The following is a 14975-nucleotide window of genomic DNA, read 5'->3' as shown; positions in this document are numbered from 1 at the left end:
TATCATGAGAGATCCAGGCTATAAACAGCCGCTTACCCTGGAAAGCAAAGGGGCCTCTGTGTTAGCAGAACAGGCGTGGAAGGGCAGTGAATGCTTGCCAGAATTTCTTAGTGGAAATTCTGTCTTTCTCTGTCTTTCTTAGTGTACCAGAAGGACAAAATGACAAGCATGATCTCCTAGTGGGGAACAGACTATTTGACCAAAGTCTAAGACTTCACATTTTATTCATAAGTCTGTTCTGTCAGACGTATGCATGGAGACAAAAGGGTGACTCATGAGAACTGTAGGTTACTGATACCTTAGCAGATGTGCTCATTGTAGTAGAATTCTTGTCTTCAATTTTTATGAAACACGAAACAGCAGTTTGGATTTCTCTTTTGGTCAGTCCAAAGCTCCCATACTAGATCTGCTTTCTGAGTAGTTCCAGAAGAGCCAGTCACCCTTATGTTTCTAAAAACACTTGCTTTGTACCCTGGCTTTGTGCCTTCAGTTGTCATATTTGGGAACTGGATCAGTCAAAGTTATTATTTTGTATATTGATACTATAATAACATGGGAAGGCCTCTCTTCAAATTTTGATATGGAATTTTAATGTCTTCAATATGTCATTTCACAGAAATGTCAAATGCTAGAATGAGTCAACATTGGTCAATATTAAAGAGGAAAGAGCTCTGAAGAATTTTTATTTACAAAAATGTTTTAAAGCCTACAATTATTCTTTCTCATTTCTTTGAAGTATTTCCCCCCACATTGCCTATTAGTTGGAATGTGCATAACAGGCTGTTAGGATCAGACTTGTCCCCACTCAGCTTTGAATGGGGCACCAGTATGATAGATGCATGATGCTCCAGTGAAGAGGCAGGTCCCCAGAGGAAGGATTCAGAAGGGGTGAGCGAGACCCAGTCCTGTGAGCATCCAACACCCCAGCCAGGTGAAGCCTGGGGAAGGGATGAGGAATATGAAGTAGAGAGACAGAGTGGTTTCTGTTGTGCTCCCGAATCTCTATCCCTACCCGGGCTTGGTGTGCATATGTGTCCTCACTGGAAACATTCTGGGTGATGGTCCAGCCCCTGCCCAGATGAATCTAGGGTTTGAAAGCCATCAGTAGTGGCTTTAGTGGGACTTTCTGGAAAACCTTGAACCGCAAGTGTGAATAAATGGCCCCCACCCTCTTTTAAAAATGTATCTGTGTGGGTCTTCTGAGGACTAGAGCTGTAGGCTTGGCAAATGGATGCTTTTACTCACATGACATTTTATTATGGGATGTAATTAACCTCCTCACTGAAAGGGAGTTTTCAGATGTGTAGGGTCATGAGATTCTTTCCACTTTATAAATAGCATGTTTAGTTTGGGGTTAGGTGTTGGTATGGTGGAAAGGCAGAATTAATTTCCGTCTGCTTCACTCTCCTTTTTTAAAGTATGTGTATCACTAACATCTACCATTCATTTAGTTCTGGGAAAGATTTAATTTCTTTGCAAATATTCTGTTTTATTCCATACCCTCCCCCCAAAGAGTCACTTTGCTCAGAAATAACTAGTAGCAAATGAATAAGGCATATCGATTTTTTAACTGAAAAATTTCTGAGGCCTTTCCCCCAACCCATTATACTTACTTGTACAAAAGAGAAATACATTAGTAATAGACTCCCTGAATGACCAGATTGACATATACTAAGTCTGTCCTAGAAATAATTTTTACTTCCTGTAACTAAAAGGTTGTTGGGGAAGTACAGGAAGTTTTCTCACTGGACCCTTAAGACAGAAAATGGTCCTTAACACATATGTGAGCACAAGTTTGGATTCACCTGTTACCCTTTCTGAAATGTTCAGTGATGGGCCTGTGGGGTGACTGGTGCCACCTGGTGGAAGATTCTAGTAAGACATGGGCAGACAACCTCCCTCACTTCTCATGAAATCTCAGAACTGGAAGGCACTGGGGCAGTTTATCCCCTTGCCTCTTGACTAGTCCTGAAATAGCCCAGTCATATGAGAAGCTCTGATGCTTTAAAATATTTCAGAGAATAATATTTGCTAGCCATTAGCATGAGTTCATGCCGAAGCTCAATAGAAATAATGATAATAACATAACTAGCCAATGTTTATTACATGCTTGCCCTGTTCCAGGCACCCTGCTAAGTGTGTTATGTCCATTAATTCCTTATGACTATTCTCTGCAGTAGGCACCTGCGTGATCTCTATTTTACCAACAAAGACGCTGAGACAGAGAAGTACAGAACTTGTTCAAGGTTACTCAGCTAGTCAAGTGTAAATCTTCCCAGCTTGTACACTGTGAGGTAAGATTTAAACCAGGGCAGTCAGAAGCCAGGCTTGTGCCCTTCAACTACCTCCTGCTTCATGAAACTCATCTCTTGTGGGTAAACACTTCTTTGGGGTTAAATGAAAATCTGCTTTCCAGATGCAGTCCCTAATGACTTGTACAGATTAGATAAACCCTCATGATCATTCTTTATCAATAACTGTTTTTCAAGAGAGTACAGAATATTGGATAGACAGGATGTTTAATGCCTACAATGAATACGCCAATCTAAGAAAGTAATACATATCTGAGAAATCCAATAGACATTATATAAGTTTGGTGGACTAAATAAAACCATGAGGCCAGAAAATGAAAGGGAAGGGGCAGTTAATATATTCGGACAGTAGTGTGGTGAAGTGTAAGTAGTTATGAATACTTGGAAATCAGATAGATGTAATGAAAATATACAGGCATGAAATTATATAAGGTATTCAAGCTATCTCAGGAAATTGGAGAAAAATCAGTGGAAAGTGAGTCTGAGAAAATGAAGAGTGAAAATTGTTTATGGTTGACTATTATGCATTAGTAGTTTTAAAATTTCTGAAGTCTGATATGTAAAAATGAGCATAATTTAATTAAAAGAGAAAGGAATAGCATGTTAATGTAAAGAATACTATTACAAAAGTACAATTTAAATTATTTTTTAAGAACTTCTAGTGCATTTTCTGGAAAAGTGAACTTTTTAGTGAATGAACTAACAGATACATAACTACTTTGAAAGTATGTTACTCTTGAGAAAATACAGAATTGGAAAATTTTCCTTTCCCCATCATGTAATGTTTAGAAATATAATTATGCATTTTAGATTATGGAATGGATCTGTGAGAATAGCCTGCACTAATGGCCATGTTTACTCCTTGAGCCTGACACATAGGATTTCTAAAAAGTTGAGAAAGGTCTCAAACATTGCGATTTTTGAGATTTCTACTGTATTAAAAGTTAACACATGTTAAAAAGGTTTGAAAATACTGTGGCACTTAGTGTTTACATTTCAAAAGTTAATACTCTATGTTTTTAAAACACATACATAAATATAGTGACCCTAATATAAGGTCATTTGCAGACATTATCCAAAATCTTTTATGAATTTGGGTCCCAAACACATATCACTTATGGACTCCAGTCTCGTCTGTATCATGAAGGAGCACTATTATTCCATCCCAAGAGGTTAAACCCTTGCCCATTCTCAGAAAGGGTCTAGCTCTTTCTCCTTGGTTGTGCTTCTATATCCTCTAAATTAAAGGCTAGAGATGATCTCTACATATCTGAGGGGCAACTGTCTTTCCAAAGAAGTCCCAGAAAACAAAGATGTAGGGTAGCCTTCTGGTTCCTAATTTGGGGACCCATTTGCAGGGGTTCATTTGATAATGAAATTTCATAACATTCATTTATATGTCATATTTTGTATATTTCAAAATATTACATTTTTATTGCATTATACATAAATGCACTAAAAAAAAAAAAGCAAAAACAAAAACAAAAAACTGTAACTTAAAAAAGTCATCCCTGTGCTCCAAGCCCTTGGAGAGTTTAATTGCCCAGTGAGCACTATTGAACAGCTGTCAAATTTTTGTTGACAAAACTGATGCTTGAGGAAGAGAAGACTGTATTCTTAACGGGCGTGGGGGAAAGTCAAAGCAGGTGCACTGCAGGTCACTGCCATAGCATCTGTAAGCCCAGCGTCATTGTATATGGCACAAGATCCTGTTTCATAAACAGATACTGTTGCCCATTTCTTTTTTTAAAACCATTTGTCTAAGGAATTGTATATGTCATTTCAGGACTCTGTGTTTGAGTTAGAACATCATGGACCAAAATACTCATAGTGGTTTAATTTATTATAGCCCAAATCTAGAAAGAATCCAAATGATCATCAGGAGATAAATGGATAAACAAACCATGGTCTATTCATACAATGGGAATAGTGCTCAGCTGTAAAAAGGAGGGAACTACTAAGACATGCACAGCCTGGGTGGATTCTCTGTCATCATGTTGAATATGAACAGCCGGAGACGAAAGACCACACACTGTCATGATTTCATTTCTACAAGGTTCTAAGAGCAAAGCTCTGCTATAGTGGTAGGTGTTTTGGGGAACGGGGGTGAGGAGGCCTGAAAAACCTCCCTGGAGTGACAGTGATGTGTTCTATTTTTAATGGATTGTGGGTACACTGATGTTTCCATTTATCAAAGTTCATCAAGTCATACACTTAAAACTTGTACATTTTGCTCTATGTAAATTACACCTCAGTTTAAAAATAAATGAGAAAGAGAAACAATGAAACTGGGATTCTTTTCACCTGTTAAAACAACCTTTGAACTATAGGGGTTTAATATAATACCTTCAATGATTAGTATGGACCAATTTCAGAAATGTTGATAGGAAGACCATTTATGGATCTTCTGCAAAAGCCTCTTGTGGGGACATGGTCCTTTATGCTGCTTGGTGCTCCTCTGCAGATCTGAGAAGGCATTCATTATGTATTTCTTGATACATTGCTATGTTTCCTTTTGGAGAATGATAGTAAATACATAGCTTATCAAGTTTCCTTTTTGTTCTTTCTCCTGGGCATAGCAGACCCAGGTTCACCATTCCATTAACACTGCTATCTTTTGTACGCTTACCCACACCCCAGATTTTTTCTTCATTTCTGTAGTTAGCAGGAACCCACTCTGTACCTTCCCGGGAGCCCCACGTGGAAAAGTACCCTCATTGCTCACCACCTCCTTGGAAATTTCCCCCACTGTAGGGTGTCTGTGAGTGTCTTCATCCTACTGTATTATACCTGCTATTAGGGTGTCTGTTTGAGTTATGCCACAGGCTACTTTGACCTTGTGACTATAGACCTCATTTCATCCTCTGAAAATAGATAAGGAGTGAGCCGATGCTGTCATCCCTAAAATTTTATGAAGCTGACTTTCTACTTATGTTTTTCTAGATGCTCTTGCTGAATACTGTCCTGTCTTTAAAGTACATGCAGCCCTCCTGTTAGAAAAAAACGCACTATTTTTCTGATTCTAATTTACTGTTCACTTTAATTTTCTTCATAATGCATTTTTTTTTGACTGTGGAATTCTTTGGCCTTTCCTGTGCCCATAGAAAGCTGAAATGAGTTGCCACTGAATTTATGTGCAAGCGTGACTAAAAGAGGCCAGTGGAATCATCTTGAATTCATGATTCTTTCCCAAGTACCCAATAGCAGCTCATGATTGAAGTTACTAAGACATATTTCAAAGGCTCTTATATCTAAGCAGTTAAAGATCAAGTTTATTGGTTTTTTTTTCAGCAACTCCAAAAGGCTTTTGTTTTTTAATACAGGTATATGTATTTCTAGGCAAGAATATAGGGGTTTGACATTTGCCTGTCTTTTTGAAGAGTTTCCATTTCTGTGGCTAACTTTTAAATCTGGTTTTTATAATGTTGTATACAAAATCTTTATTTTTCCATCCTTGTTTCCATGAAATATTGAGGACGTGCAGTTTTATTTTCAGTCTGTGACTTGGTGTTGGTGAAATTCTTTTGTATTTTTTCCTACATTGTGAACATTTCCATATTGTTTGTCATCAACAATTGTATTCCTAATGGCCCATTCTGACTTTGTGACCTTTGTTTCAGAGAAAAGGCTTTCCAGATTGAATTCATGATATTTTGAGGGAAAAATTTTCAACTTTGTGAGAGTTGTAAAACCCTGAGTGGCTCTTCCCCACACTGCATGTTAGTAAGAGAACCAACACATTCTTCTTGTAACTTAAGTATTTGTCCATGTTTTTTTTTTATCACAAATCTTCTTGGGATTTGGGACCTTACTTTTATTATGCCTCCAGTGAGCTGTTTAAGGCATTTTTTTGGTCTTCAAACAATTAGGTATTTTTAAATTTAATTGGAAATAAGCTATGCTTTCAAAATAGAACCAGATTTAAATATAACAAATTAAAAACAAATTATTGGGGCACCTGGGTGGCTCAGTGGGTTAAAGCTTCTGCCTTCAGCTCAGGTCATGATCCCAGGGTCCTGGGATCGAGCCCCGCATCGGGTTCTCTGCTCAGCAGGGAGCCTGCTTCCCTTCCTCTCTCTCTGTCTCTGCCTGCCTCTCTGCCTACTTGTGAACTCTGTCTGTCAAAAAAAAAAACCAAAAAAAACAAAACAAAACAAAAAACAACTTCTAAAAATAAATAAATAAATAATTACCTAAATATTAACAATATTTCTATTCCTGCTAAAATCACAGAATCAAGTGGGTTTGACATGTAACCCACTTGTTACTCAAGGACAATTATTACTTGTGTTTCATGAAGGAGAGTCCTTTAAGATATCAAAGGATAATAAATAAGATTTTAACATAGTATTTTTCCATTAGTGTTCCCCCAGATAAGACTCTCCACTTGGTAGGTGAACCACATCAGCAGCAATGTTCATTAATCATCACAATAGCCCACCAAAAGAAGATGTGTCTTTCTGGGTGCGCAAACACATGTACTCTCTCCCATTCCCACCATCATATGCCCTTTCTAACACACAACCACAGGTTCCCACCATGCTTTTTTTTTTTTTTTTTAATTCATTCATTTTGTCTTTTGTTTTGAAATATTTTCAGATTTACATAGGAGTTGAAAATCCCTTCACCCAGAGACTCCATTCATGTTTCACTCTCAATGTGTTTTATAGCAAAAGGCTCCAGTCCTGGAACGTGCTTTGCATTTAGCAGTCATGTCATCTCCATCAGACCAGAATAAGTCCTACTTAGACCTTCATGACCTTGACTCTACAAGAGTACAGGCCCATGATTTTCTAGAATGTTCCTGAATTGGTGTGTCTGATGTTTCCTTCTGATTGGATTTAGGCTTTCCATTTTTGGCTGTATCGGAGCAGTGATGCTATTTTATTCTCATTGTATCTTACAAGGTGGTTAGTGACATCAATATGCCATGCCACCGGTGATGTTCATGCTGATCATTTGAGTAAGGTGATATTTGTCAGGTTTCTTCAGCATGAAATTACTGTTTTCCTCTTTATAATTGATAAGTATTTTGTAGGAAGTGACTTTGAGCCTCTGTAAATATTTATTTCTCATCTAAATTTCATTTTACTAGTTTTAGCATCCTTTTTTGTTTCTTGCCTGCATTATTACTTAAATGATTGTCAAATGGTGATTTCTAATTGAGCTATTCCTTCTACATTTATAAGTTAGCATTCTCTGAGGAAAAGCTTTCCCTTCTCCCTATCTAATGTATTCATGTATTTCTATCACTGTGGGCTCATGGATTTCTCTTTTATTCAGTGAGGTATCATGTGCCATTATCATTATTGGTTGGATAGTCTGATTGCATCAGAACTGGCCTGGGAGCCTCTAAAGCTAGCTTTAGAGCTTTAGCTTTAGAGCTAGCTTTAGAGCTAGCTTTAGCTTTTCTCCCACCATTCTGAGACCACACCTGACATTCCAGACTTATCTTGTACTTTCTGTCCAACCTGGATTCACCTATTTCTTTGAGATGCCTGGTCCCTGATATTTAGAAGCCAAGATCTAGACTCTTGGTGTGCTCCATGCTACAGGGGTGTTATGGTGGTCAGATCCTCCCAGGACATAGAGCCAGGAAATATATGTAGGTGTATACACATGGATGTATCTTAACACACACATACTTTTACTTCTATATCTGTTTATCTATCTGTCTAGAACCATAAATTCACCTTGATACATTTAATTCTAAACAACATCATAGACTTTATTCTAGCTTTCCCCCTTTTCAAATTTGTAACTCTCTTTTCAGGCAGTGAAGAAGAACATGATTCCAATTAACCTCAATATATTTATTGGTTTGATCAGTCTACCCCTATGTAATAGTCTCCTGACTCTTCTGTTGGCCGGATGCATTGCATAAACCCCTCATCATAAATTCTTGCTACCGTGTCAGCTAAATAAACCATTGGCTTTGGTGTAAATACTTTCCATTATCTGTTAGTCCATTCACTTTCTGTTTGTCCCTCTGCATTTGAGTGTGCACATGCACACATACACACCGGTAATTTAATAGGTAGGGAAACACTGGCAATTTAATAGGCATAAAACACTGACAATTTAATAGGTAGGGAAACACTCTTTTACCCCATGGGAAGATGTAATTATAAATGGATATAATATGAATTAAATGACAGTATCTTCAATTAGTGAACAAGTTAAAGATGTAGTGATAGAAACACCTATTTTCATTGATTTCAGGATGTAAATGCTCTTCAAATAACATCAGTTTTAAAATGTAAGTTAAGGGGCACCTGGGTGGCTCAGTGGGTAAAAGCCTCTGCTTTCGACTCAGGTCCCAGGGTCCTGGGATCGAACCCTGCATCGGGCTCTCTGCTCAACGGGGAGCCTGCTTCCTCCTCTCTCTCTCTCTCTCTGCCTGCTTCTCTGCCTACTTGTGATCTCTGTCTGTCAAATAAATAAATAAAATCTTTAAAAAAATAAAAAATAAATAAAGTGTAAGTTAATTCTTCCTTATTAAGAATCATCTACATGGTTACTTGGAATACATTTTTTTTTTTTTAATACTCTAATCTCAGTAAGGGGTTTTGCAACTTTTGGAAGAAAATATGCATAAGGCTACTGGTTCTTCACAAAGGCAATTTTCTGTTTTTGTAAAACTATCTGAAAGCACAGGAGACTCACATGATGCGAGAGAGTTAAGAAACATATCAACAAATAATAACAAAGGTTTGCAGTCTGTTTGCATAAGGCAAATAGTATGCAAATAACTAAGCCAAACCTTTACATTAGGGGAGAGTAGTGTCTATATATTTGCAGAAAAATGTATTGGAATGCACAGAGTTGCTCGACAACACATGGCCTTGCCATATTGTTGTCAGCATCTGAGGTACGGCTTTGCAGGGAGTTTGCTCGCCGGCTATGACTTTACTATTTCTCTCTGACATAGCTGTTGTTCAGTGGCAAAATTGCACTCTTCTGTGCTCCAGTATTTGCATTTACATTACAGACCACAGTGTGAAGGATGTTTCTTATTAGCAAAGCATCTATGTTGATTCCCCATTGCTTTGTGGTTTGTATCCCGATTACGAGAAAGTTTAAGACTCACCTTGGCATGTTTATGAGCCCTTCTTCTTTTCTGTGTACTTCTCAGGATTCTTTACACAATGGATGGCCCAAGAGAGAGAGGACATCCTAAATACTGGAGGATCACAATTAACCGGAGAAGGCCGATTAATAGCTAGGCTCTTAAAAGCTACTCTGTCCTGCCAATATGCCTTCATCTCTGCTCCCAGTCATAGGGTTATGTTTACCTTTCAGACTGACTCGCAATTAGAATATGGAGATTTTATGACTGATGGTTTTGTTCATTAATTCAAAGACTATAGTAGGTCCTTGACTTATTTGGATTGAACTTTCGGACAGCTAGCAAATGACCTCAAGTATATTTTGCTCAGCAACAAATTTGAATCCCTCAGGCTGCGTGGTTTGTGTGTGGGACCTGTCACTCACTCACCAGTGCATCAGCTGAGCCGACTGTCCGGGGTTTGCAGCTCAGACAGTGGTGCTCCTCCCTTCTGTTATTTCAGGGACAGCCATGTGGAAAAGTGTATGCTTTGCAGTATTCTCAAATGTTAGCATTCGTGAAGCTCTTCTGTCACCTTTTTTTTTTTTAATAAAGATTTTTATTTATTTATTTGACAGACAGAGATCACAAGTAGGCAGAGAGGCAGGCAGAGAGAGAGGAAGGGAAGCAGGCTCCCTGGCCGGGCTCGATCCCAGGACCCTGAGATCATGACCCGAGCTGAAGGCAGAGACTTTAACCCACTGAGCCACCCAGGCGCCCCAACACTTCTGTCATCTTGCTCCCTCCCTGAATGCCTCCCTTCTTCTTCCGTTCCTTTCTCTTGCCCAATAAGGCTTTTGCTCTTAAACCTATGGTTTTACATTCCACAGAATTCTTTCATTAATTTTTTTTTCCTCACTCTTTCCAGGCAATGTTGCCTTTATGCTATACAGTCTTCAGCATCTATATTTCAATTAAAAAGAATCACATCTATTCTTTTATAGGAGTTCAGTGCTCTCATCTCTGTTCTTGTCTGATACTTACTTTGGCTTCTGTTTTCATTGGCACAATTACCTGCAGCACTAGTTAGCTATGGTATAATCATATAATAATAGTTGGAAAGACCTGAGCTGAAAATCAGCTCTGAAAACTACTAGTTGTGTTGGCACATACTTAAAACCGAGGGTCAATAGTACCTATTTTATCAACTCATTGTACATCTCGAAATAAATAATGTATTACAGTGCTCACCCCAAATCAGACATATAGTACAAAGGGAAATGTTAGGAGAAATTCCACTAGGCAGGATCTTTGACTCTTATGGTCATAAGCACCTAATACAGTGCCTGGCATACAGTAAGTACTTAATAAATGCATGTCAGCTGTTGCCGTTTTACTTATATTGTCATAACTCTCATCTTAATGCTTTGAAAATTAAAGATAAGCAGGGTGCATATAAAGCACATACTAAAGGATATGGTACAAAGTAGGTGATTTGGCTAGAATGGTATTTTTAGAGACATATCATCAGATGGTTGGTTAGCGTTCTTGGGCAAACATCTTCAGAAAGACTAAAGGTCTTTTGTTTTGTCCTTCTCAGGCATCCTGTTTTCCCTGGTGGTGATGCTGTATGTCATCTGGATCCAGGCAGTGGCTGACATGGAAGACTACAAAAACATGAAAATGAGAGACTGCTTGGAGTTCGCCCCTTCTGTTGTCTATGGCTGGTCATTTTTCCTGGCCCCGGCAGGGATATTTTTTTCTTTGCTAGCTGGATTACTGTTTCTAGTTATTGGGCGGCATATACAGATACATCACTAATCAAATCGTTGCCACCAGCCTTTTCTTGAGAGATTTTAAAACCGAGAATTTCTTTTTCATTTCGTTTTGGTGACCCCAGCATAGAATTAGACTAGTTGAGCTGGTATTTGAATTTTGCTTTTACATTTTGCTTGTGATTTCCTCTGATAGGAAGGTCCTAGAATATTTCTGGACATCCACATGTTTCTATCCTCTGTAGGTGCTATCAAGAACCTAGTTCTCTTAGGAGCAGGTAAGATGGGCCTCCCTCTCACTGCACCTGTTAGAGCTCATGCAGGTTACAAAGGCCTGATAATAGCATAATATCACCCCCTGGGCCAGTGAAGCTTTGACTTAAAACTTCCTTCTTGGCACTCACTTCCGCTGATAAAAACAAAACAAAAACAAAAACAAAACAAAACAAAACAAACAAAAAAACAAAAAACGTTGGAGAATAATTAAAATGGAAAACAAGTGTTGTCAGAGAACTTCCTCCATTTCCTCTCCACACACATGCATCTCCACATATGCATTACTGAGTCCTGTAAACCAATTATTTCTAACTTAAAAATAGATAGCAGTGTGCTTGTGGCAAGAACCAGGCAGACCCATCGGTTCAAGTGGGCCACAACCAGACTGAGGACGCGTACCTTATTCCACTCTCCAGCCAACAGGACTTTGGTCACCTAATCGTACTCCCTTAATTGTGCGTCCTTATATAAACCTTAAACTGTGTTTAAAAGTGACTCATCTGTACACCAAATTACATTTAATGTAGAATGGATTGTTAGGAGCTCAGTGGATTAATTGAAAATACGTAAAAATAAGGCACCTTAGCTTAGTACTTCATTCTGTTTCATATTTTAAAATCCCCCCTTAAAATTATATGCTAATATGTTCAGCATGTGAAAATTTATTGATGAAATGTGCTTTTAATATGCACTAGCTATAAACTTTCAAAATATTTCCATATGAAATGATAATAGCCTTGCTTTATTAAAGACTATGAAATATTAACTTTTCCCAAGATTTTATGGTAGTTCTTTTGATAATTTGATTCCCTTTATTATTGTCTCTCAGTTTCTTCATCTTTACAACAGGTATTTTAACATTTACAGATACACTAGTTTCTTCCTTTAATCTCTTGGAAGAAAACTTGGTGCTGGTTGGTGGATAATTCTTTCTTATTTGCTAGTGTAGACATGCAGACATTTTGCATATCAAAGATGTTTGTTTGGCACTAATTTTGATTGAAATCAAATCCATCTGAGAAGCCCACACTGCATTTGCATTTTGGAAACCTCCCCGGAGGAGCAGTTTGGTGTTGATGAGGGAACAGAGAACCTGCATGGTATGCGAGCTTTGTTCTGGGCACAGCATTTTACTTTGCAGCTGTCGTGAATACCTAAGGCAGGACTCAGAGGAAAATTAACAGTGACCACCTAGAAGACGCTAGGGGAAGAGGGGCTATTGCTTTCCTTCCAGCCGTTCCCCTGATGGAGAGATTGCCTGTCTTCTGGACACATCTGTACCTTCCATTAACCTGTTTCCGCGGGAGGGATTTCGAATAGCCACGCTCTGAGCTATCTGCAGAATCTTGAGGGCATTTTAGTGTTTAGGGACAGAGAGGATGAGCATGTGATAAAAACAAAACACAAAAATATAAGACAAAAAACAAAAGCTTCAGGGGTTTCACTGGTTTCTCAAGCCATCTGAGTTATAAACGTTTTTTGTGGTACTCTCCTTTGTCTTTTTCTGTTTTCATTTTTATATTGCTCCACTTACTTCTTTGCTTTTGGCTTGATTATTAGAAAAATAATTATGGGTTCTGTTATGCATATTTACTGTGATATTAAGTTATGGCATGCCATTGAGTTTTCCAGACGATGCTAGATGTATTTGATTAGTTCATGTCATCTGTAAATACAATTCCTTTTTGTAGAACTTTGGAATGGAGCCTTTTTTCTGGTGTATTATATGTCATTTAAATTTCACATACAAGCTGCTTTCAGTAAAGGTTTGAATATTTATAAATTTCAGATGGTTATCCTCATTTTCTAATACACTTATGCGGCTACCATATATTTACCATAAGGCAATTGGCTGACAATCTCATGTGTGTGACACTTTTACACAGATACATACTTTGGAAGTATTTCATAGTTGTAATGCATCAGTCACCTTAATTCAGATGCATTTCCTGATCCACTTACCAGCAATCCGTGGAAGGAGGGAAGGTGAGTTGTGCGTGCTGTGTCAATAAGTAAATATACTTGAAAATAGCAGAAATATGCAGTAGATTCTTGTAACAGCCTTATGTCTGATGTAGGATAGTATGTGTGTCTCTGTTTGGTGTATTGACTAATTCTCAGAAGCTTCCAAATCCTGTGTTAAAACCTTTTTTAAGAGAGTTGATTTTGCATCATGAAATTTCAGTGTAACAAATAAGATTATCTTTCTGGTGACATTCTGGAAAGAATGAAGTAAGAGGGCAGTGAGTTATGCCCTTACATTTTGGGGAAAGCTGTGATCTTCCCATATTGTATTTGTTAGGGTTTAGCCTATGCACTGGGACTAACTGGAAAAACCATAGAGAGAAGCTAAATGATGATGTTCAATATAGGGGCTGCCGGCAGGACTTAAAAAAAAAAAAAATACCACTAGTATGCTATTACTGGCCAGTCACTTTTATGACTAATGTATGAAATGTATTTATTGAATTTGAATATTAAATCCACTTATAAAGTCATATGATGGGTGGGGTGATAGTATTTGGATAGTATTTGATTCTTAATCTGTTTATCATCAGCACATGCGTGTGTGGGTGTGTATGTGTCTACCCAGAATTATAGACTTGGATAAAAGAGATAAAGTGAATGATAGAAATAAATATAATTGAGATAAGCAAAAATTTAAAAATCAGTGTTGGGGGACAGTCATAGAGTTTATGTCCCTGAGTACTACTTTACTGGTTTTCCTCATCTGATGATGGTCAGTTCAGGTAAACACATAATTCGACTTACATTTTCATGAAAGAAACCAAATTAGGCTTGTGAAGAGGCTTAGAATGTCATTAAAGATTAGACAGATAGGGGATGCTAGTAAAAGTAAGCTGTACATACATCTTCTGGCGGGTAGCATTATGGGGAAAGACCCATAGTGCTGGGGTTATATGGAAAGAAATATATTAAGAGGATGAGTCCCCAGTTTGATTTTGGTGGGATGCCACCAGGAATGAGGGGGCTCATACAGCAGAGAAGAAATAGAAACTAGATTTTTGTTGATTGTCTGAGAACATTAAATACATAGAGACATTTCCTCCATGATGACCGAGTGTAGGTACAGAAATTGCAACAAAAACTTAAGAAGACAGTATATTTGATGTTAAAAGCCAAGGACGGTGGGTAAATATTAAACACCATGTATATTATAATGAACATAAAGCATGTACAGGAACATTTAACCTGGTTAGCAGGGTCGGAGGAAAAAACGAACAAACCGCCAACTTGGGGTTAGGGTTTCTGAGCTAGCTAACCAAGGCAAGTGCTAGGACCTCTGTCTCCATGAAGATTAAGATCAGCCTGGACCTGTTTGCAGGCGTGGGAAGTATTGGAGACAACAAGTCTGAAATGACAGTGGAGTACTAAGAAGAGTCCTACTTTGGCTTCCGAAGGGTCATGTTTCCCACTAGTGCGTCACTGTAATGGGGAACAATTGTAGAGGCAATTGGCTGATAGATCTTTATAAAATGATATGTCTTTGGATGTAGAGAATCATATGGCATGTCTAACCATTCTGTTCTATTTGTAAGGCAT

General features: G+C 38.1%; 1 protein-coding gene across 4 annotated transcripts in view; it reads left to right on the top strand.

The window, feature by feature from the left end:
• Positions 1-13199, top strand: part of TMEM182 (transmembrane protein 182) — a 58008-nt gene extending 44809 nt beyond the window's left edge. For all 4 annotated transcript variants that reach the window (XM_032351699.1, XM_032351702.1, XM_032351703.1 and 1 more), the window contains one exon: positions 10961-13199. In XM_032351699.1, coding sequence (XP_032207590.1) covers positions 10961-11181 — 221 coding nt within the window. In that variant the 3' untranslated portion in view covers positions 11182-13199. The remainder of the gene's footprint in view (positions 1-10960) is intronic.
• The last annotated feature ends 1776 nt before the right edge of the window (positions 13200-14975 follow it).

Source organism: Mustela erminea, chromosome 7 (assembly GCF_009829155.1).
Source record: "Mustela erminea isolate mMusErm1 chromosome 7, mMusErm1.Pri, whole genome shotgun sequence".
Taxonomy (NCBI): domain Eukaryota; kingdom Metazoa; phylum Chordata; class Mammalia; order Carnivora; family Mustelidae; genus Mustela; species Mustela erminea.
This window is presented reverse-complemented; position numbering and strand designations above follow the sequence as displayed.